General features: G+C 47.8%; 10 protein-coding genes across 10 annotated transcripts; 5 read left to right on the forward strand and 5 right to left on the reverse strand.

Annotated features, from left to right (window-relative positions):
• Positions 1-251: 251 nt before the first annotated feature.
• Positions 252-831, reverse strand: FOBCDRAFT_317552 (uncharacterized protein). The gene is made up of 2 exons (XM_059612000.1): positions 391-831; positions 252-341 (listed from the first exon to the last, which is right to left on the reverse strand). Exons 1-2 carry the CDS (start codon positions 646-648, stop codon positions 264-266), a joined length of 336 nt encoding a protein of 111 aa, XP_059464529.1. The 5' UTR covers positions 649-831; the 3' UTR covers positions 252-263.
• Positions 832-1588: 757 nt separating this feature from the next.
• Positions 1589-2181, forward strand: FOBCDRAFT_219375 (uncharacterized protein). Its single transcript, XM_031177608.3, has one exon. The coding sequence runs from the start codon at positions 1618-1620 to the stop codon at positions 2026-2028; it is 411 nt and encodes a 136-aa protein (XP_031048741.2). The 5' UTR covers positions 1589-1617; the 3' UTR covers positions 2029-2181.
• Positions 2182-2574: 393 nt separating this feature from the next.
• On the reverse strand, positions 2575-6638 carry FOBCDRAFT_317554 (uncharacterized protein; the record flags this gene model as incomplete). Its single annotated transcript, XM_059612001.1, has 3 exons — positions 2575-4735; positions 4791-5586; positions 5645-6638. The coding sequence occupies 3 exons, from the start codon at positions 6636-6638 to the stop codon at positions 2575-2577; spliced, it is 3951 nt and encodes a 1316-aa protein (XP_059464530.1).
• Positions 6639-7346: 708 nt separating this feature from the next.
• On the forward strand, positions 7347-9580 carry FOBCDRAFT_317555 (uncharacterized protein; the record flags this gene model as incomplete). The annotated part of the gene is made up of 1 exon (XM_054703946.2): positions 7347-9580. One exon carries the CDS (start codon positions 7347-7349, stop codon positions 9468-9470), a length of 2124 nt encoding a protein of 707 aa, XP_054559921.1. The 3' UTR covers positions 9471-9580.
• A 3-nt stretch (positions 9581-9583) lies between these two features.
• Positions 9584-10484, reverse strand: FOBCDRAFT_219379 (small GTPase superfamily). The gene is made up of 4 exons (XM_054703947.2): positions 10424-10484; positions 10358-10370; positions 9920-10306; positions 9584-9868 (listed from the first exon to the last, which is right to left on the reverse strand). The coding sequence occupies exons 1-4, from the start codon at positions 10442-10444 to the stop codon at positions 9756-9758; spliced, it is 534 nt and encodes a 177-aa protein (XP_054559922.1). The 5' UTR covers positions 10445-10484; the 3' UTR covers positions 9584-9755.
• Positions 10485-11468: 984 nt separating this feature from the next.
• Positions 11469-13495, forward strand: FOBCDRAFT_249125 (uncharacterized protein; the record flags this gene model as incomplete). The annotated part of the gene is made up of 5 exons (XM_031177612.3): positions 11469-11510; positions 11765-12185; positions 12216-12319; positions 12371-13334; positions 13383-13495. 5 exons carry the CDS (start codon positions 11469-11471, stop codon positions 13493-13495), a joined length of 1644 nt encoding a protein of 547 aa, XP_031048745.3.
• Positions 13496-13524: 29 nt separating this feature from the next.
• On the reverse strand, positions 13525-15888 carry FOBCDRAFT_238268 (uncharacterized protein; the record flags this gene model as incomplete). The annotated part of the gene is made up of 5 exons (XM_059610189.1): positions 13525-14122; positions 14170-14399; positions 14450-15153; positions 15408-15718; positions 15773-15888. 5 exons carry the CDS (start codon positions 15886-15888, stop codon positions 13525-13527), a joined length of 1959 nt encoding a protein of 652 aa, XP_059464531.1.
• Positions 15889-16329: 441 nt separating this feature from the next.
• Positions 16330-17587, forward strand: FOBCDRAFT_271647 (uncharacterized protein; the record flags this gene model as incomplete). The annotated part of the gene is made up of 2 exons (XM_031177614.2): positions 16330-16833; positions 16883-17587. 2 exons carry the CDS (start codon positions 16330-16332, stop codon positions 17585-17587), a joined length of 1209 nt encoding a protein of 402 aa, XP_031048747.2.
• Positions 17588-17875: 288 nt separating this feature from the next.
• Positions 17876-19403, reverse strand: FOBCDRAFT_199238 (uncharacterized protein; the record flags this gene model as incomplete). The annotated part of the gene is made up of 2 exons (XM_031177615.2): positions 17876-18980; positions 19027-19403. 2 exons carry the CDS (start codon positions 19401-19403, stop codon positions 17876-17878), a joined length of 1482 nt encoding a protein of 493 aa, XP_031048748.2.
• Positions 19404-20876: 1473 nt separating this feature from the next.
• On the forward strand, positions 20877-22397 carry FOBCDRAFT_130039 (uncharacterized protein; the record flags this gene model as incomplete). The annotated part of the gene is made up of 1 exon (XM_031177616.2): positions 20877-22397. The coding sequence occupies one exon, from the start codon at positions 20877-20879 to the stop codon at positions 22395-22397; it is 1521 nt and encodes a 506-aa protein (XP_031048749.2).
• Positions 22398-22486: the final 89 nt, after the last annotated feature.

Consider the following 22486-nt stretch of genomic DNA (forward strand, 5'->3'; position numbering starts at 1 on the left):
GTTTAATCAAGTTTTTGCAGGGCATATATCTAAGGCACAGATACCTAATAAGACGGAATTAATTGGCATCAAGTTACGATAACTTGAATGTTGATTAGAATAACTTTATTTTGGACCTGCCCTCCCCTCCGGCCTCCCCTTGCGACTCTACATGCCTAATCATGTCCTTTTCCTTGAGTTGCTTCTCGAGGACCCTTCTGAAGCAATTAACACCACTGTTTCATCCCGGTATCACTCTGGAAGAGCACAACCTGGTTCTAAGCTTAGGTATTCGTGTCCGCAACAGACTGCACATCAGCAGCCGTAGATCCCTTTCCAGGAGGACCACCCTTTGCACGAGCCTACACCAGTCAGTAAATCATCACCAACTAAACCAGCACGATATATTACCTCTGCGCGTTGCACCTCAGCAGCATCCTCCTTGGTCACCTCGGTAGGCGGCTTTCGTACGACTTCACCCGCCTTCTCGAGGAAGTTCTGCTGCTTGTCGTGCAGACTCTGAGCGGTGGCTGCGGCACCGCCTTTGATGGGGCCGCTGCCGGTGAGGGCTGATTCTTCGGAGGCAATGGCTGAGGCTTCAGCTTGGGTGATGGGTCGGCCATCGACGGCTTGGGCCTTGATGTCGTCTTTGGTTGGAAGGCCTGCCATTGTGAAGCTAATTGTGTTGGAATTTGTTAATGGAGATTGTAGGCTTGTGAGGATGAATTTGATGGTTTGCAATGAGAACTGATGATTTGTGGCGTTTGTTGATGGAGATGAGAATAGGCGTTTGATGTTGTGAGGTTTGGTTTAAGAGCAAGATTGATTATAGAGATGATATCATAACGCGAAGGGCATCGTCACTGCTCCATAAAATAGACGAGGCAGGAGCTCCTGTCTACAAGGGTCCATTTCTCGTCACGATGACCTCATAATCGAACACTCCAGGGCCTGTAACTCGAGAAGCGCGAGAACGGTTTACAGCGCAGGTTTTGTAAATACGTGCTATTTCGTTGAGTTGGGCGCTGTGTTTCTGAGGAGGATGGAGACGCGCTAGTAAAAGAAGATGAGCCTAACTTTAAAGACATTTTACGCGCCAAGATGCTTTGGTTAGTGAGAATGAAAAAGTCAGATGGGTAATAAAATAGGAATTTGCTAAATTAGAGATTCTTGAAGGATATTCTGCGTCGATTGGTTATCGATTATAGCCACGGCTTCATGGCGACTTGACTGTTGTGCATATCTCCGCCCCAGACTGAACAATTACGGACATAACCCTCTTATATCCGCTCTCAGCCCTTAGAGCCCTTTTGTTTTCTGACGATAAATGTATTATTCGTACTCGCGCCAGGGGAGCTGAGCTCTTTGTCAGCATCGCTGACGAGAGAATCACCCCGGCCCGGCGACTTTTCCTCGTCGCTAACAGCGCTGATAGGCCAGCGGCAAGATATTGTGCCGTTTCGAACAACAACATTTATCTGTTCAGATTAAGCGCGCGCTGTTTAGGCCAGAATGGAGTTTGTATTATAGGACTATAAGTAGCCCTTTGGACCCTTTTTGTACCCAGAGCGACATCGGCTCTACCAATTCAAGTGCACTTCTATATATTCTCCAATCTCCACCAAACTTCCTAGCAGAATGTCCCAGTCCACACCAATGGAATACACTCCCCTCCTCCTCAAAGGTTTCTCCGCCTGGATCGTCTATCATGGCGCATCGCATGTCGTCCGAGGGATAAAAGAATATCTTCCACAAATTGAACGCGCAAAACTCCCTCCATCCACCGTCTCCCTCATGGATTCACAGATCCGTTTCCTGGGTGGAACATACATTGGTTACGGCGCTGCGCTATGCTGGACATCATACGACATCTGGGAAAGACAGTTGGCTTTGAATATTCTCTTGGCTGGCTTGGCACTAGGCGGTATTGGGAGAGCTATTTCAGCGGGGGTCTTTGGCTGGGGATTACCGTGGGTGCAACGAGCTACCATCACTGAGATTGTCGTGCCACCCTTGGTCTACTGGCTTGGCTCGCGCAAGTATGTTTAGATAAGGCACAGTTGGGCTAGGTATCAGTTGCGAGTTCAAATGTCATATCCTTGTGACCCAAATTTGACAAGTTGCTCAGGGAGAAAAGAGGCAGTTTGCATGAAACCTAGAGGTTTCAAGATATACAAACCTTATGGACATGCCTCGTTGGCAACGAATGCCAACTTACACCAGACTGGATCTCAATATAATAGGGCCTAAATCGAGCTTGTTCCTTGATATACCCAATCGTCACACTACGAGATGTCTGTTGGGCTAGTATCGCAGTTGCTACAATGGAACTGCTGGAGATCTCGACATCAATGACGAGATGACGTGAACACGAAATTTGCCCCACGCCGATGACTTCAACAATTGTTTCAAATCCTTTGATGATCTGGAGTATATGGCTTTTCTGCGTCCCTGCAGGTCAGAGATCACGGCGCAATGCATATAACAGCCAATGGCATTATGAACAACTCTTCAGTAAGAGAGAAGTTTAGCCTCATTAGATTCATTAGATGAAGCTAATGCAAATTATTGAATATATTAAAACCCTCAAGAAACTTAATTAAACCTCTTACTTCTATCTTGCATAAGTTGAACTAGTCGTTTCCCTTCAGTAATTGCACCGTGTTTTCGAAGCAAGTCGGCCATAGAAGGGTCTTCGCCTTGATACCTCATTGCGTAGTCCAGAGGGAATAGTCCTCCGGACGAACGAAGATTAACAGAAGCACCTCTTTCAATTAGAATTTGGACCTCTGTTTTTCCCCCTCTTATTGCGGCCATGTGGATGGGCCTATAAAAATCGCTGCCATCGCTTTTAATGTCGAGGGGCACGTCGGGGTTCGCTCCATGGTCAATCAAAAGTCTCACAATTCTGTCGTTCCAATTTAAACACGCCTTTGATAACGCAAGAGTGATGAAATTTGAAGTCGGCTTTAGTTCGGAGTCTTCCAGTAAAAGTGAAACAATATCTGGACGCTTCCAATCGCTTGCGCAAATAAGAACAGTACCGGAATGCTGATCTCGAATGGTGGGATCTGTACTGTGGTGGAGGAGTCGCTTGATGCTGTCCTCCCCGCAACACATAGCTGCATTGGAAAGAGCAGTGTCCCCTTTATCGTTCTCAATGTCTAGTCGAGCGTTGGCTGCGACTAGCAGCTCAATAACCTCGGCATGATCACCAATGCACGCTTTCATGAGAGCGGTGTTACGGTCGTGATCTTGGCGATCCACATCAGACTTTTTCTCGAGGAGGAGCTTAACAATTTGAGCGTGGCCCCGTTTGCTGGCTTCCATCAAGGCGGTTTGGCCGGTGTCATCCGGAAGGTCGACCATAGCACCATATTCAATAAGTGTCTCCATTAGGGCCAAGTTTTTAACAGAAGAAGCCTCGATAAGAGCTGTTCGACGGTTCTCTCCACAGATGTCGACTGTACCGACTTCAAGGAGCTTCTTGTAGGCCAATTTCCTACCATGTCGCACTGCCAATACAAGAGGGATATGGCCACAGTTATTCGATGTGCGAATGTCTGCTTCATAGTCGAGGAGCTCTTTAATGATATCGACGTCTCCTAAGATGGTCGCTAAGTGTAGAGGAGTGTTCCCCTCGTATCCAAGCATATGTGGGTTAGCACCTGATCTTAACAAAGCCTTGACAATACGACGATAAGCAATGTCAATGCCCTTATATATTTGGAAGTTTTGTGTGACTAGTGTCTTGACTTCCGATTTTAATTTAAATCCGAATGCTAAACAGCGCAGTGTCCAAACGAGTACAGTCTGGCCGCAACTGTCTCTTGAATTGATGTCATGATTCTTCATCAGTGACTCTGCCAAATCGCCTAGTCCGAAGAGCACGGCTAGGTGCAAAGTTCCAATATTCTGTGGGACTTCTCCGCTTTCGCTCCCGAATCCAAGATCGAGAACTACCTCGACCGCCCGGTCGACCATTCCTCGTGTTTGCAACAACTCGATGGATGTCTCATAGGTTTGGTCCGAGGGTGAAAGGCGTCGCACGTGGCCGCCCCAGTTGAATGCGCTATATGCATATAATGGATTGCTGCTGTGCTCGTACATCAAAAGATAGTACTCGCTCTCTTCGGAAGAAACATCTCGCATGCCAGGTTCGAACATAGCATAAGAGCTTCGAGGTCGTGGTTTGTTGCTAATTCCTCCTCGACGATGTCTCGGTAAGCCAATAGACAAACAAGTGGCGCACTGCCTTGCAAGATAGGCATCGGCATTCGAAGGTAGGTGAAAGTTAATCGAATGTCGGACGAGGAAATATTCGTCAAGCAAATGCCGATTATGCCGGAAAAAGTTTTCGGTGGTATAGTGGACGAGCCGGATTTCCCTGCTTCCTTTTGGAATCTCAACCAAGCCACAGCATACAGAGAGCAGTAATGATTTGTCGACTATGCCATCTTCATGAAAGGTTGTGTCTCCTTCTCGCAAGGCAAGGCCATATTGGATTGTACTGGCCCGTAGCTTCCAGCCGGTGCAACATATCCAGGCCAGGACCCGAAATGCTAGGTCACTAGAACTTTGATGTTGCTCTCTGAGCCTTTTTAGCGTATCATTATATGCTTGGTCTACAATATTGAACTTTGGATCATTATCATTGTTCTTCGCTCGGTCCTCGAACCGCTTCAGAGCATCTTTAACATCTCTTTCAGAGGTCTCGTTTTCCAGTGAATGGAGATACAGCCTTGCTAAAAGAAACCTGGTTAGTTAGAGAGGATCACCTTTTGAAATGGATGATGGTACAATGGACCTACATTCCCTTAACAATTTGTGACAGGACCTTTTTTACCAAGCCTCGCAATCCTGCTATTTTACCAATGCAGCTCGACTCTGGCCACCGAAAGTTGTCAACGTAAGCGTAAATATCTTGTTGTTGAGCAGTAATGGAAATAGAAGGGTAACCATTGAACTGATTTGCAATGAGGGGGACTGGTCGGGAGGTGGCGAGTAGATTCATGGCCAATTTCCTTTGAAGATGGAGAAGCTCGCCTGGTAGTGAGTAGAGGTCCGCGTGTTCTGTCGCTCGCCACTCATCTAACGCATCAACAACCATAAATACTTTTGAAAACAGGCCTGACACGGATTCCAACTCTGAAAGAACCCTCTCTGGAGGGGCTTCCACCCGTCGAGGCTTGTATTGGTTGTAAAGCTGCATTATACCCTCAGGGAGTGGAGATAATCGTTCACAAAGCTGCCTCAGCAGACTCGTCCGCAATTTGTTGAATGTTTGCCGATCGACACGATTATATCGGCAGTAGATATGGACGATGGCAGTGCTTGAGTCGGATTGAAAGCGAGAATGCAGGCTTTCGATGATGGCAGATGCAAGCACGGTCTTTCCAGCCCCGGCAATGCCTGGGCAGAAAAGGACTTGGCCTTTCTCTTGGGTCCAAGACTGATATTCCGGCGAGTCCAGAAACCACTGGCACGTCCCTGGAGATTTCTTACTGCGTTCATCGAACTGATAAGTACCGAAGTCTTCATATGAGAGCCAGTACAGCACTTCCTGTTCTGAAATAGATCGTTTCAGATTCTCCACGCCGGAAATGACTGAATTGAATACTAATCTTTAGATACAGTTTTCCCAAAAGCATAGAAGACTACTAACCTTCATCAATTTTCGAGATAATAGTTTCCTCCCTTGCAACGGCCTCTGGGCCGATTCTGCCGAGGATTTGTTTAGCATATACAGCCGCTGTCATAGCTGCATAACCCTGCCATGTATCATTCTTGTGAGAATCAGAATAGTCGCAAATTCCTCGAATAACAAGACATCGAAACCCATCCATCAGTCCAGCGGCTTCCATTTCGAAACACAAGATATTTGCCTTGGAAGCAAGTTCATCTCGCTTAAAAGCATCCTTCATGAGAGTATTACCCGAAGCAATGGTGCCATAGTGGACTTCAACAACCTCCATTGGTTCTTGTCGTGGTTTGCGATCTACTAGATCAGTCGGGGCCGTTACACAAAACTTAGGACATGGATCACTCTTATGATCAATCGAAGGGGAAAAAAGAGAATCTGGATCCTCTGGACGTCCATACTTGGCACTTAATCTCTTGTTGTTTGCGACGATGGTGCTGACCTTATCATGGATCTGAAGGCCCTTTCGCTCGTATTGGGTCTTGAGCCCCGCTACTGCAGCAAGCAGCAACGGGGGTGGTTTATTGTGCGATGCGGTGTGCTGAAATACGTCTTTTGTAGCTTTTCCGAAGTCGTATTGGAAGACACCACTTTGGCCCGGCGAAGGTGAGCTGACCACAATATCCCCCAAGCGAATATCATGCTGCTTAGTAGGAGCACCTCCGCCAATCCCGACCATAAGACCAAATCGGATGTTGCGAAAGCTGCGTATCATATCCTTGGCCACAGTGGCTGCAGATGCAGTCCCGTATTGACCGTTTGGCAGTACAGCGACAACCACCATGTGGCCTTTGATCTTGCCGAAACTGTACACATTAAAGTCATTTGCATCCCTGTGTTCAGGTGATTCATGTGGCTCATATTCCTCGTCGAATTGTTCCTGGGCTGCGGTGAACTCTGTCGACAGAGCACAAACCCACCCGACTGTGTAGGCATCTGGATCACTTGGATCCAACATGTCGAAGATTCCTACAGGTGTATTCCTATGGTTTCCAGGTATTGATAAATAGCAAATGTGTTTGATTGGGATGCTTGGGTTGGGGGCAGATACTTATGCACTGTGGACTGCCCGGGGCACAGCCTTGTTGGGCTGCAATCGAAATCGTTGGGCTGCTCTCAAGAAATCTATACAGGTTGTCTGGGAATTTCAAAGCCACAATGTCCCAAAAGGCATTCAATTCGTTGTGTCTTAACAATAGCCGCCAGGCCCCCTTGAAGTGCAGCCCTTGGCATAAGAGCTGTATTGACCGATTTACGCTGGGCAGACTTGCGCAGACAAGCCCGCACTCGGTTCTATGGAGCAGACCAAGCTTCTTCATCTCAACCGGCCAATTGGATGCAATTTAGTTTACGCAAGGATGATATGACTAGGCAGAATGCAAGAGATCTTACGGAAACCGGGGCTGCAATAGGAGGGAGGGCGACGGTTGGACGCGAAGTAACCAACACTTGCTAGGGCTGTCTTTGGATAGGCATTCGTGTCGGAAAAGCGGGGTCAGCTGAAATGCGCATTGAATGCTTTCCAGCTCCGGATTCCCAGGTGGTGTAACGGTCTGGTAGACATCTGAGAAAAGACCCCGCCATTTGACTCCAAACTCTGCTTCATCGCTTCATGGCATCTGCCTCTGCACCCTGCAATTCATCGAGATCGCCAAGAACAGCCAAAATGGAAGTCAACTCCTCAGAAATGATCCGCGAGCTCCACGGCGACTTACAGCGCAAATGGAAAGCTCATGGCCCCAAAGTCGAAACTGCCTGGCGATCGTTCAACAAAGCCCAACGCGCGAAATGCATGAAAGCCGGCTCAGCAGATGGAGTTGTCCTCAAGCACTCGTCGGATGTATCGCTAGGCAACGTCTACAAGTTCATTCCTGAATGGAACCTCGAAGACATCACAGAGCCTAACTCAGATTTTCTCCTCGATATTCTCAAGCATCGCGCCACCAAAACCCTGTTTGAGCAGTATGCCGAAGGTGTCAGTGGTACGCTTGGAGATCGACATCTCATTGAGAATATGATTAGGGAGAAGAACCTCCGCCACGTCGACTCTTTCAACCATTCCTATACCTACTTCTATGACGAGAAATACGGCGAGTCATTTACAGTTCAGCCCAAGCACCTTGATGACGTTATGAAAGGCCTGCGCATCGCTGTTGACCATGGTGTTCTCATCCCGCGATCACTAGGAGAGCTCGTTCTTCAGCGGCAAATCAACATCCTGCAACTCCTCAACGTTATGATAGAGGATATCCTGGATCAAGGATCGCAGACAAGAAATCGAGACGGGCCGAAGAAGCAATTTAAGAATGCACCTCTTTCCGAGTCAGCCTCCAAGCAGGCGACAGTCACACTTACGCCCCAGGAAGTAGCCGCCATTGCTTCTGACCAAAAGTCTTCTCTGGAAGAGTACTTATCTCTTCTCCGAACCGAGCCTACGGTCCTATGTCCTGGTGTCAACGTTCAGTTCTTCAGCCGCTCAGAGCTTGTACCCGACGAAAAGGGCCGCTCGCTACCAGTCCATACCGACAAGTACATCGGACCCGCTGTCTTGGAGACAATCCACCATGCGGTCCAAGGCATCGCTGTCTGGGAGTGCATCACAGGCCTCCTTGATCTTCTTGAGAAACAGTCTCCCGACAAGCTCTACAAGTCCACAATTCTCCAAGAGCTGTCAAACGTGTGTCATTTCGAGTACGCTCGTACGCAAGCGCTATTCAAGCGCCAAGTCTCGACAGGAACTGGATCAAAATGGTTTAAACGGATTTCCAACGCATATGACAACTCAGGGAATGCCAAGATCTCGATGAAAGGCAAGCCGGAAGAGCTCACGCGCTCTGACCCTCAGCTACACTACTTACTGCGACTGTGTCAGCCGGAGACTACCGTCATGAAAGCAGTTGAGTGGATGGAGAAGCTCAGCGATCTCTACAAGGCGCATCCTTTGGAGCGAGAGAAGCTGGGCGAGAGGGAATCCCGTACTCTTCATGACGTGGCTGCCGTCGTCGCATTCGTCCAGGATTTATCAGCTGCATACTCATTTCCCTCCTCATCGCGCAAGAAAGGGAACCTACTAGTCGCCGGCCTGCAAGAGGTCGATAACGAGCTCAACCAGATCAAGAAGCAAGTTGATCTGCGTGAATATGCTGCACCCATCGATAATCTTCTTGAGCCTGGCATGTCTACGAAAGCACTGGAAGCTCTGGATGAGTTCGTTGTAGACAAGACAGGTACGAGAATGGGGTCGCTATACCAAGATGAACTAGAGAAGGCGTTCCGAAACGTCGAAGAACAGTACCAGCAGGCCAAGGATAAGGCAAACAAGGACAGCAAGGCGGAATTTGTCACCATCGACACTACTCCCGTGGACGCAAAGGAACGAATCGAGACTCGAAGACAGAAGGAAAAGACACGCCCAGAACACTCCTCCGTCTACGCAATCACTCCGACCACGGACTCTCTTGAACAGAAGGAAGCGGTAAAGCCAACCCAGCCAGTAAAGGTCAGCTCATCGACAGGCGAGGTCTTTGCGACACTCTTTGACAAAACTCAATCACGAGGGTCCGTTAACTGGTCAGCCTTCGAGGCGGCCATGTCTGAGCTGGGATTCTCGGTGCTGCCCCGATTTGGATCTGTTTACACGTTCAGACCCTCAGAGAATATGGATATCAAGAGGCCTGTTAGCATTCACAGACCTCATAAATCGCAGATCGAGGGGTATTTGATCCTGATTTTGGCGAGACGCTTGAATCGGGCTTATGGATGGAGTAACGATTCCTTTGTGAAGGATTAAAAGCTGTTGGGAAGCGAGTACAGGCTTGATGCTATCTTCTCGGAACTAAGAGACTAGATTCTGAGATGTTGCATGTTGATTTCACGTCGTTGTGACATGGTCCATTATAGAAGTTTTAAATAGCGCGAAGGTCGCGATGTCTTGATATTGAAATATGACAATACAAATAATACAGAAAGATGAGAAACCGAGAACTCAAACCCTATTATGTTATTTAGACTATCATTTCTCCTGGCAATGCTGCTTGTAGACGCCTAGTGCAAACAACGTGATCAGCAACCGTCTTCATGAGGCGTATGAGAGGGAATCAGCCGTACCCTTTAAAATAGTCTGAAAAGCAAGTTCAACTTGACTGTTTTCGCAAGCGGATGTTTCGATAAACAGAAGTTTGTTAAGTTCTGGACCCCATCAGTACTCTTGAACATATTAACAAGCATAGGTCAACTTACTCGCAAACTTCTTCCCCTCTTCAGTCGTCACAGACCTTCTACGCTCCAGGTCTGTTTTATTTCCCACGAGCATGATGACAATCCCAGGTTCACCATGCTTTCGAACCTCGTCCAACCATCGTGCCGCATTCTCAAAACTCTGGCGCCTGGTTATATCATAAACCAACATCACAGCCACGGCATCGTCGTAATATCGTACTGGGGCCCGATATTTCTCTAGGCCAGCGGTGTCCCAGATATTGACTTTGACGGCCTTGGAGTTGCATTGGACGATTTTGGTGGTGGGCTTTACGCCAATCGTTGGTTTAGAATCAGCTTGAAACTCGCTTTGGGTGAATTGACCTGCGATATTTGACTTTCCAACCGTTGAGTCACCCAGGAGAATCACTGATATCGGTTAGTAAAAATCAACTGCCTGGGCATTGAGTGCTATCAAACCTTTCCAACGGTACTAGAGACATGCCGGGTTAGCTTTAGACTACGAGCGAAATGGGATACACCTACATCGTATGATATATCGCCCATCTTGTGAGGACTTGGTGGGCTTAAATTTATAATTACTCAGTTGTAAATTTGAGTGAAAGGGAGTTGACACGGACGTTGACTTACCGCCACTTTTGACCAGGTCGCTGACTAACATTGGTTCCCTCTTTATCGCAGGGGATATAAGCGAGAACAGAAGCGAGAAAAGCTTTACCTTCCGCTTAGCTCTGTGGCGCAGGTTTCATGGTCTCGTATAATGAACTTTGCTATATTGTTTGTAAGTCCTTCAGGATTGGCTATATGTACATCTCTCCTGAAGACCAGAACAAATCCAAGGATGGACTGAGATATGTCATAATTTCTTATGCGAGGGCTAGTATAGACTATGAGGTCTCTTGATTAATTCAGAAATGCTCATATGAGCATCTCAAATAATTCTATCGCATATTTCGAAAACTGAATAAAGGTCTACCACTCTATCCTGAAGACTTCGTTTGTAGATCCAAGCATAATCAGACCCAAATTCAGGGGGAAAAAAAAAGCTGATCAAAACTCTGACACATCTTGCCTTAGTAAACATCTGCAACGTCAAAAAGTCATCAATCTTCGTACTAATATTGAAGATGCGACGAGAGCAGATTATAGGTAACATATCAGAGAATTTGCCAGAATAGAGGCTTGACAACCAATCGGGCACTTGTGGCTTCTAAATCGCAAGGATGTCGACCAGGCCATAGTCAGTCATCGCTATGTCTTCGTCTTCGCTCATGAGGGTGATAAATATGCTTTTAAGAGCCAGGAATTAATAATGGCTGTCTTCGTAAGGTAGTCTTACAGCTCATGGGTATTCAGAATAATAGCATTCACGCAGGCATTGCTGCCATCAGAATTCCTCAGCTATTTAGAGCTCTATCGTCTGTCCTATCCACCAAGTAAATTATTCTGGACAAGTTTGTTGGCAAAGTCGTTGAGGAAAGTGACGACTTTGAATGGATCTTGGGATTTGCCATAGATCTCTATAAGAGTGAGTTATTGTTGACACAGATCTACAAAGGTAGGTAGATAGATGTCTTTGCCCCCAACGAAATCAGCTCTCGTTGGTGGCAAAGTAATTCCACAACGGCCCCCAAATGTTATCGCAAATTGATTTCTCTGCCTGAGTCTTGGCAATTGAATTCCACCAAATGAGGAATCAAGGTAGAGGGCAGTGCTTACTGTGGAACCCTGCTGGCGCAGCTCATAGGGCTAGATCTGTAGGCCTCAGGGGTCCCATTTATCAGCCTCAAATGAGATTACCTGAACTTTTCATCCTCTTCTCTCTCTTCTTCATCTTTTGGTAAAATGATTAAACGAAAGTTCCAGGTCATAGACAAGTATGAATTCAACAGAACATACCACGGTATTGCGATATCCGAACAATGGCAAGCCTGGGAGACGGCGCACTTCTTCCGCGTCAGGTCCATTATTGAGAATCCGACCGTAGGCGCGCGGCTTATTTCCTACGGCTGTAACAATGGTGATGGTAGTTCACTCAACTGTACGAAGACATGTTCGAACGCAACGCTTATGTACAGTTCACCCGAGAACCTGTGGAACTGTATGACGCTCGCGACGTTGGGGATGTTAGTCGGTCCTGGGAATGATACGATTGACCGCGAGAGTGAGAAGAAGATGGATGAGAAGTTTCATTTTGGAACTGTTGAGAAGTTCAATTCCTTGAATGTATTTCGGAAGGTCAGAGACTGCGCTTGGGCTTCTTGTTCTGACTCTACGTACGGCAGCTGTACGAGCAGTCTTCAAGGGTTCAAGTGAGGTCCTGTTTCACCGAATAATATCGCCAAGTTTGGGAGAGTTATGGCAAAGCCCTATTGTCAGGCTGCAAGTGCCGGTATCGATTTGGACATCGCTGGACAAGGTGTAAGCATCATCTCTCTATCCATTACACGAGACTCTAACAAGCCCCTATAGATCGTCACGGCATATGTCATCCAGCTCGTCCTTGTCCTTTTCCTCGGCCTGTGCTTCAAACTCACAACGTCCTGGATCCGAACCTTTGGCCGCATGAGTAGCTCATTTCAAAAGGACTCTGTATTCCGAGAGACATGCCAAAGGTGGCAGACAACACTGTCTGAAACACGCTTCGCAAAAGCTGCGTCCTCCGCCATGCTCGACTTTCAAGAATCACAAGCCTTGTTCGCTGCTACCATCTCGATCACAGCCATCATCACATTTGATGGCGGAAATAGAGCAGGTTTGGCAAACATGCTTACACTCTTCTCGTGGATGTTCAACCATCGCATACTACAGGGCCTGATCACAGCAGGCATGTACCCAGTACTGATGGCACAGCTCGTCATGCATCGAGCTGGAGAGCGCCGCTTCTATACCCTATTCTTTGTTGTCTTATCTTGGATACTGATGACTGTCATCACAAAGTTTCAGGATTTCAACGCCGATGCATTCGAGGAACACTTGAAGCAGGTTTCGACCGTAGATGCTTGCGGAGGTAACCCCGGGCCGATGAGCTTTTGTCAGGGCATCAAGGAAAAGAACAGCTATGACTTTTTTAACCTTACTCTTGCATGTCGTTTTACGGTTCACATAATTGTGTCATGCCTTATCATCGACTGGATTCTGCATTTTACCAAGACAAGAATGACCGGAGATAAAGTCAAGTATACGCAAATCGGCGGAGAGTCTCGGACAATCTTCTCATTCGCAGAGACCAAAGGGGCCAGACTCTCACTGGGAGTCTTCTGGGCTGCGATAGAACTGCTCACAGTTATTATGATCTTCATTGGCTTGCGTGAGATGGTCGAACTTCTTGACATGCACTCAGCCGATGGGGGTCTGTCGACATGGGGCTTTGGACAGCTTGTCGCCGTAGCTATCTGGTTCCCGGTGATGATCAAGTTTATTTGCCTCAGTATCTGTAAGTTCTAAGACGCGTGATGGCTTGAATATTTGCTGACTTCTGTAGTTGGACCCAGGAAAGAGATCAAGCAGAAAGACAACCCGGGCAAGCCGCAGGTATTGGAGATGGTTAGCTACCCACACAACAAAGCGGACAACACAGCATCTAGTTCTGCATAACCATTAGGAAATGTCATTTTAATCAAAGTTCATCCAATCTCAATATTTTGCTCCCCGTAGTAGACATCCCAAGCAAACCAGTCAAACATAACGTCGAATGGCCGTTTGGTACCCCGGGGTTCTGCCTGTAACGGCTCTACACCCTCAGCACCCAAAACCCTTTGATTCGAATCTTTATCTGGTATATCAGTAGACTGTGTATCCTGAGGAGGAATGACATCTGGTGGTAGCCACTGGAGGTATTGCTCCAAGTCGACATCACATTCCCCACCTAGCTCCGTTTGCAAAGAGCCAGTCGACATGCTGTTTGCTGAAATACTGGTCTTCTGAATTTGGCTTGAGCGTGACTGCAAGGGCTCTGGAGCTGGTGGCTGAGTTGAGAAGAGGGGAGCTAAACAGTCTGTATGCAGCTTGGCTAGGTGGAGGAATACTGTCGCGATGTTCTCAAGACGTGCGCACAACGGAGCTAGCATTTGCATTTGGCGTGTCATGCTCGAATAATACGAAACCGTTGTAGACAAAAGCTTGAGGTCTTGTTGGATCGTGACCTTACTTAAAAGCGCATGTCTTTGGACTAAGTTCTCGAAGATGATGAAATATGGTATGAAAGGGAAGTATAAAAGATGCCTGCTCAATGTTAAATACCCATCTGAAACAAATCAGGTGCGACATACCAGATCATGCTATTGTATACAGAAGTCCAATTGGATACCATGGACGGAAGAAGAGAGATCGCCTCCCTTGCAGCCTCTAGTCTCAAGCTAGCAGACGGTGAATGAGATTTTAGGAGGACCATCAAGACATGTAAGTACTCAAACTTAATAGTGCTAATGCCCAATGCCATTTCGCGCAGTTCGTTGGGCCCTGAGAAAGCTCTCTCATTCTGGAGTGTATCGTTCAGTATCTGCTGAGGGATTAGCGTTTTCAATCCTAAACCCACTTTTGAGAAGTTACCTTGTTTGTCCGAGTATACCACTGTCCAAGATGCTCCCTCAAGCCCTCTTCTGGCTCAGGGATATGCCTCGAGTCTACAACCGTCCCGATCATCTTTGCAAGTTCAATACGAGCAAGAAACATGCGGCCTCCGAACAACGAAATTTCCGACCTCTTACGTGCATGAGGGGAGTCGCTGCGAGGTTGAAACCTTGTCAAATATCCTAAGTCTGGGAGCGGGATGTGAGAATATGTCGTTGATGAAAGGAAACATGGGCGGCCAAATGCAAGAACACATGACTTATCTACAGCGAACAGAAGCCAAAGGAGGCTCAACCTCCGCTGAGTTGTCACATAATCTGCTGTAGAGGCAATGTGAAATCCCAATGCCTCAGCTTGACGACATGCATGGCCAACGAGCATCCACGATGAATTCGGCGAGGCATAATCCTCACCATGGATGGCTAGCATGACGAGGGCTTGAAGGTTAACTTCGTGAGGTTCGAGAAAGATTCTGCTATCATTGAGCGCCAACTTCATGTTGTTCCGGTACTTTTGAGCTTTGGCGTCTTCGTTATCTACTAGCATAGTGAGGATCATATAGTTGATATACACAACCCATGCCTTTCTTGAGACAGATTCAGGTCTGAATATGGTTTGTATGAGGAGGTCTTCTGAAGGTGTGACGAAGAACGCGTCGCCTAAGCTGGCATTTTCTAAGAAACCTGTTGCCAGTTAGTTGAGATGGAGCCCAATTCCAGAGGAGAATAATTACGGCCTATCATCTGGTATCCCTCAGCTCTTGATGGTATGAAGAAGCCAGTTGCAGGATGCTCTTTGCTCACTACTGCTGTTGTTAGGGAGTGTGACAAATATTGCAGCTCCTTTGCAGCGTGCTGATGAAGAGGTGATGAGCCGACGGTCGCGTTAGTGATAGATGTGTCTTTTATAAAAGAGAAGGAATTCACCTCTCCGACACTCAGGTTAGAAGGTGGATCTCTTGCTTCATGAGGTACATGGCCTTTTTCAGACCCCCGTTGGCAAGTAGTCGACGGATGATTCATCGCATCAACAGCCTGAGTTACGGCATTGGTCAGAGCTTGTACCGCTTCCTCAACTTTCCGCAATCTGTCATGTAGGCCCTCTATGCTCCGCTGGTCTGTTAAACCCAGAGATGGGCGGGTTGTTTGCTCATCGACCCTGACCTTGACAGCCGGTTTATCTCGGGAGTAATTGCAAGGCCCCGGCCAAGGCTTGCACGCGCTGCACTTGGGAAATTCCTTGGAGCATCTAGCGAGCGGTCAGAAACCTACTTTATGTAATCGTTCTATGTAATTTATATACCTGAACTTCTTTTGCTTGCAGTAGTCGCACTCAAACTTGGTTAGTATTAGCTTTGGTACATGGTGAATGATGCTTACAGCATAACGAGCCAAGCCGGCATTCGCCAGTGAAGACATTTCAGTCAAGGCTGATGGATGTTTCTTCTTCAAAGAAACTTCGATGGCGATCAAGAATGCAGAGAAGAAGTTGAAAGTATGAGACCAAGGAAGTTCCCCTCTGTCATCAAGCCCGAGGAGTCGCAGTCTTATTGGTTGGGATCGGAGCAAACAAGTGCTTACTCTCCGAAGTCCGCCAATCAATTGCAGCAGACTCGGACATGCCAGTAAAATGAGTATGTCCGCTCAATGAATTCATCCGCTTGCATACCTTTCACGACACCCAGTTATGAGTTAAAGGTAGATGCCAGTCAGCGGAGGAATACCGGACTTTGAATAGATTATTGTTTTCCGGTGTCACCATCGGCTCATTAACTGCCAGGTATAAAATCGTATGAAGTCCTGTTAGCATTCTGAGCAATACAGAGAAGCAAACCCATACATCGTTGAAGATATTTCATAATGCCTAGCTACTCACCCATTGCAATAATCGGAGCAGGCCCCAGCGGTCTGACTCTCGCCCGGCTACTCGAGATCAACAACATCGATTACATGGTCTACGAGCGTGATGAAAGCCCAGAACCTAAGTTCATCAACCAAGGAGGAACTCTTGACATCCACGCCTCCTCGGGCCAAGTCGCTCTTAAAGAGGCTCGGTTGTTCGACGAGTTCAAGAGCATTGCTCGATGGGATGCTTCGCGTGTCTTTATGCAGAACCCGTCAGGTACCGTCACGGCTGTCTTTGGAGATGAACGCGATGCACCTGAGATCGATAGGCTGCAACTTCGCAAATTGTTGCTTGACTCTATCCCGACTGGCAAGATTCGTTGGGGTCACCGTGTAAAGTCTATTGAGAGAGGAGATACAGCTTCTGAGCATGTTATTTCTTTTGTCAATAGTGCCTCTGCTTCTGGCTTTCGTGCTATCGTTGGCGCAGATGGAGCGTGGAGCAAAGTGCGCCCGCTGGTACGTCAAATGACTTCTCGCGTTGTAACCTATACTAATCCATCTCAAGCTTACTTCGGCGAAACCGGAGTACTCTGGCAAAGTCTTCATAGAGGGCAGCATATCTCACAACAATCCAAGCTACACCGCCGCACTGGAACACGCAGGGCCAGGGAACATGCTCGCAATGGGACAGCACAAGATCATGGCCGTTCAGCAGCTAGCCGACTGTTCCTATCGATTCTACATGGGCCTGGATGCGCCGGAAGAGCTCTATCGAAGACCTCTGGGCCATGAAGATACAGAGGACATTCGTCAGAAATTCCTGTCTTCACCAGAGTTCTTCGCAAATTGGGCTCCGAACCTGAAGGAATATCTGGCCAATGCTGAAGGGCCATTCCATGCATGGCCTTTGTATCGCTTGCCTGTTTCATCCGTATGTTGGAAACGAGTCCCTGGCCTTACTCTTCTGGGAGATGCTGCTCATCTTGCAACCCCGCTAGTGGGCGAAGGAGTCAACATGGCGATGTTAGATGCTCTCATGCTGGTGAAGGCGATAGTCAAGTACTGTAAGCAAGCTGGTGGTGCAGATATTCAGGAAGGTCAACTGGAAAATGCCTTGAAGGAATACGAGCGGGAGATGTTTGTACGTGGGCAGGACTATATAAGACGCTGCATGGCACGCGAAGTGGAGTTCTTTTCGGAGAATACGGCTGAGGACTTCATCAACATGATCAATGGAGCGGTGGATGATGGACAAGCAGATGCCAGATGAGAAGCCCGTTCTTGGAAGATGGAATTACCAGCTGTATGGGGAAGAACAGTTAAACAAATGTGCAGTCACAGCTCAATCTGAACGTTAGATGGAATATAATCCTTATTTGTATTTTGAATCGAAAGTAAAACCGTGGATGCTGAGTGATTTATCATCTCGCTCTCAGACCCGGTATCATAATGCTAAAAGGACTAGGACGTAAAGCAATCCCAGTCAACTAACCCAAATACTTAGCAAGCGTATACTCATTTCCCAATGCAATGAACTTTGTTTTTGTTTTAGATGCAATTATTGGCTCTCAACAGTGACAGCCTTGGCGATCTGGGTCTGAAGTCCATTCGCCTTCTCCTTTAGATCACTTAGGATACCCTTGCCCTGGTGACCGTTGGTCTTGGAAGAGCTGACGACATAATCATCGTCGCTGCTGGAGTCTTGCTGAAGACCATCGACACCCTCGGGACCAGAGGCATGAAGCTTGGCGTTCTCGACTCCATTGAGGGGAATGTTCTGACCATTGCCATTCTCAACGGGGGCACCGTTCATGGTGTAGCCAGTGTCGCTGCTGTCAACGAAAGCTTCAAGACCAGCGCCCTGGCGAGGGTAAGTCTTCATGATCTTCTTATGCTCCTCAAGAGCAGCAACCATCTCGTCGTGGCTGACGTCGTTCAAGAAGACGCAGTCACCCATAGGGTTGACGGGAACAGCAGCGCGAAGCTTGCCATCGCGAGTCTTGAGGATAGCAGCGGTGGCCTTCTCAAGAAGAGGAGCATCAAACTGGGGATGGTCCATGGAGAGACCAGCTCGGGAGAAGAGGTTCAAGAGACGAGTATGTTCCTCTGATGAGAGAAGACCACGGATGTGAGCGAGGGTAGCAGAGTACGCCATGTCAATGGAGATAGCATGACCGTGACGAAGAGGGGTCTCAGGGACAAGCTCATGAAGAGGTGACCAAGTATGACCATAAGCAATAACACGATCAAGCATAATCTCATGCAAGTTCGGTGTCTCAAGCTTCAGCATCTCATGGATGCCAGCACGGCAGATCTTATCAGCAACCTCCTTAATCTCAGGAGAAGCATCATCAGATCGTCCAAAACCAGTGTTGATAAGCTGCTCGCAGTACTTCTCAAGAAGATCATAAGTATCCTTGTGAGCACAAGTAGAGATCTTGATCAGCTCCGCGAAGCCGTTGCGGATCTGTGCGACGGGGAGACTGCGGAGGAAGGTGAAGTCAAGGAATGTGTGGGATGGGGCGTGATAGGCGCCGAGACGGTTCTTGTAGCGGCCGTAGTTGACGGCGACTTTGATGGAGACTGAAGCATCGATGAGACCGATGACTGTGGTGGGAATGCGGATGTAGTTAGTGTTGCGGCGATACGCAGCACAAGCGAAGCTGTAACGGTCAGTTGAGTTATGAATAATAGTGGCTGAAGACTTACCCAGCAACATCAGTGACGAGACCGCCGCCAACAACAAGAACAGGCTCCTTTCGGTAAATACCAAAATCGGTCATAGAATCAACAATCGACAACAACGTATCCATGCTCTTCGCCTTCTCACCGATCATCGTCTTATGAATAGTAAGAGGAATGCCATAATGATCAAAGTACCTCTGCATCTCATTCCCATAGAGGTTAAAGATGTTAAGGTCCATCACAGCCAGACATCGTTCCCAGGGGGAGTAGAGCTGGTATAGCTGAGGATTGGCAGTGTTGAAAACACCGTCGAGAAACTCAAAGTCATACTCGATCTTCTCGTAGCCACAGACAGCGAAACCCTTGGTGGTGGGCTCGACGGTAGCACTCATATCAGACATGGTGGGTGGTGTTTTTGGGGTAGTACAATAGGGATGGAAGGGTGTAGAGGATGTGTGTAGGTTGGGTTTCAGGGCAGTAATGGTGATGGGAAGAGCTTTTTATGTGTGATAACCACCCCCTCTGAGGGATATGCAACTGCCGACAAACTTTCAAGCCAGGGTTCTTTTCACGAGAGCAAGTTAGCACTACATGAGTCGTCGGTGAACGAGTGGTTGGGGGAGAAGTACAGGGACAAGAGGACCGTTTTCATTGGGTAGGTGGTTTGAGGCCCGAGACTTGGCTACAAGTGCATGTTCGCACGCAGACGCATGTATCTAATGTTGGTGTCATGATGGTCAAGTTATGATGGGTCTGAAGCATTAGTTCCCACGCTTCTGTATGAGTGGATGGAACACAGCCCGTGGGAAACGAGTGGTTGAGCACGACATAGGTTTTTGCTAGCCTGTTTGGTAAGGTGTAATGCGAATCTTCTTTTCTCGAGGTGTCATAAACCCAGCAACAGCAACGGGATGTACCGTGAATTGTCGTTCAGGGGCACGATCTTAGGCCCCGCATGGGGCAGATTGTACCTAGATCCTATGTCCTAGGAGAGGGAAAAGGATACTGTATTCTCGTAAAGACGGGGCGAGGTTAGCGCGAAGGCGTCGATTACACTACCATCTCGCATGTGCGCGTCATTCATTAGGCTTTCCCCACGTTAACCCAGTGGGTTAGCTGAACATCCCTTGGCCAAAAATAACACGGGGCATGTGAAATAGACCCTGAGGTGAGATCGGGAAAAGGTGAATGGGAATGTTGCACTGCAGATCTACGATATCTACCCTTGCACCTTACGGGGACCGTTATTCCCTGACCGCCTCTTATTTTCCGAATTCCTTTCTTTTGCAGCTCTTTCTATCCACCTGCTCACAAGTCTAGCCGTCATAGAAGTAAGCAGACTCCTAGCACAGCGTCTTGGTGTAACAGTATTGTGGGCTGATGGAAAAATGAGTCTCGGCCATTTGTATCGGTATACACACAGTGACAATTCCGCACATGGTGTGTTTTACTTGTGATACCTCAAGGGACATGAGGAACACCCTGGAGCTGTAATTGGTTGTGAAAGGGGCCGGTGTGAAATGCTGCATATGCATGAGAGATCTATGGTGTGAAATCATCGGAGCTAATCTTCCTGGCGAAGAAGCCTAATGTGTTTCCCCCTCTTTAGGATCTGAGACTAGGTTGAGTTAGATTGTCTTAGTAGGGAGGGGACTGTTTGCGATCGGAATGTGTTGCCCCGGAGCTGCACCGACCAGCTAGTGAGATCATTCTCCGCAGACACGCCCAAGTCATGACGTCTTCCAATTGACTTTTTTCACAACGCGTTTTCGAGCTGTATCCTCCGTAGCTTTAGCTCTATAGCTTGGTGAAGCTCATAATTGTCAATTGTATACTGCTAGGACTCAATCTTTGGAGTTTATATCCTATTGATCATGGGTGAGCCAAATCAGGCTCTGGAGAGCTCTCGAGCGATTGAATTCGCCAAGAACTTGGCTCTCTTCCTCCTCAGCTTCATATTCCTACCGACAAATGCACTCTTTGCATTGGGATCTTACCTATGGAACCGCTTCACGTCGAAACCCTCCAAACCTCAGAATGACAGCGATAATCTGGACAAAGTCACCGTCTTGGTCACAGGCGTGAACATGGCGAAAGGGCTCTCTCTCGCACGAATGTTTCATCGTCGAGGCCATCGCGTCATAGGAGCAGATTGCCATTCCCTCTCGCCCGGTCGCGTATCCTTCGCAATCGACGTGTACTATCGTCTCCCACCGCCTTCAGATCCTTCAAAAACGAGCATGAATGATCCATATCTCAATCGAATTGTCGAGATCATTCACTACGAAGACGTTGATCTTTGGGTTTCTGTCTCAGATGTCAATGCAGCCGTTGAAGATGCTGCGGTTCGGGAAATCATCGAGGCTCGTACGAATGCTAAGGCGATTCAATTTGGTGTTGAGGATATTCGAAGACTTCATGAGAAGGATGCGTTTATCGAGCATACCAAGGGTCTTGGTCTGACGGTTCCGTTGACGGAGGCTGTCGAGGATAGAGAAGATGTCATCAACTTCCTTCAAAGAAACGGTGGTCTTGAGCATAAACATGGTGCGAGACAATACCTCGTCAAACCTGTTGGTGTAGATGATGTTGCGCGCTTTGCAATGCCTTTACTTCCTCTTCCCTCCGAAGAAGCTACCCTCGCACGCATCGACTCTATTCCTTTCGAGGCCGCCAAATGCTCCTTCATCATACAAGAGTACATCACAGGTCCTGAGTTTTGCACCCACGCGCTCGTCATTCGCGGTCGCGTTTGCGCGTTCGTCGCGTGTCGTTCTGCCGATGTTCTCATGCATTACTCGGCTCTTCCTGTTGATTCACCTCTGAGCAGGGCCATGCTTGACTTTACACTGAAGCAAGCTGAAGAAGGAGGAGAGAGCTTTACAGGACATATGAGCTTTGACTTCTTGATCAATAAGGAAGATGAAGATGCTGTCAAGTCTGGTGCCGATAAAGAGGTCACGATATATCCCATTGAGTGCAATCCAAGAGTTCACACGGCTACCGTTCTGTTCAACAACACCCCCGAGATCGTCGATGAGTATCTCTCCATTCTTACTCCATCTGCACCAAGGCCTTTGACAAAGCCACCTCTGTCACCTACCCATCCCCAGCAGTACTACTGGGTCGGCCAAGACTTCGTCGAACTTGTTCTGTATCCCTTTTACCTCACTCTCTTCCGAGGCACAATGAGTCTTTCGGACATCCAAAAGTCCATTCGGGCTTTTGTGCAGCATATAATCTACTGGAAGGATGGGACATTTGAGTCTTGGGATCCTCTTCCTTGGTTGTGGATGATGCATGTCTATTGGCCCATTCAGTTCGCTTGGTACATGTCGACGGGCTCTGTGTGGACAAAAGTCAATGTCAGTACTGGAAAGGCATTCAAAGGGTAAATTGTTGCAGGGGATCTGATGGTGTTGAAGTGTATGCTAACATGCTGAGGCTGCGGCTTGCTTGTCCATGAATGCATGATGAATGACTA

Source organism: Fusarium oxysporum, chromosome III (assembly GCF_013085055.1).
Source record: "Fusarium oxysporum Fo47 chromosome III, complete sequence".
Lineage (NCBI taxonomy): Eukaryota > Fungi > Ascomycota > Sordariomycetes > Hypocreales > Nectriaceae > Fusarium > Fusarium oxysporum.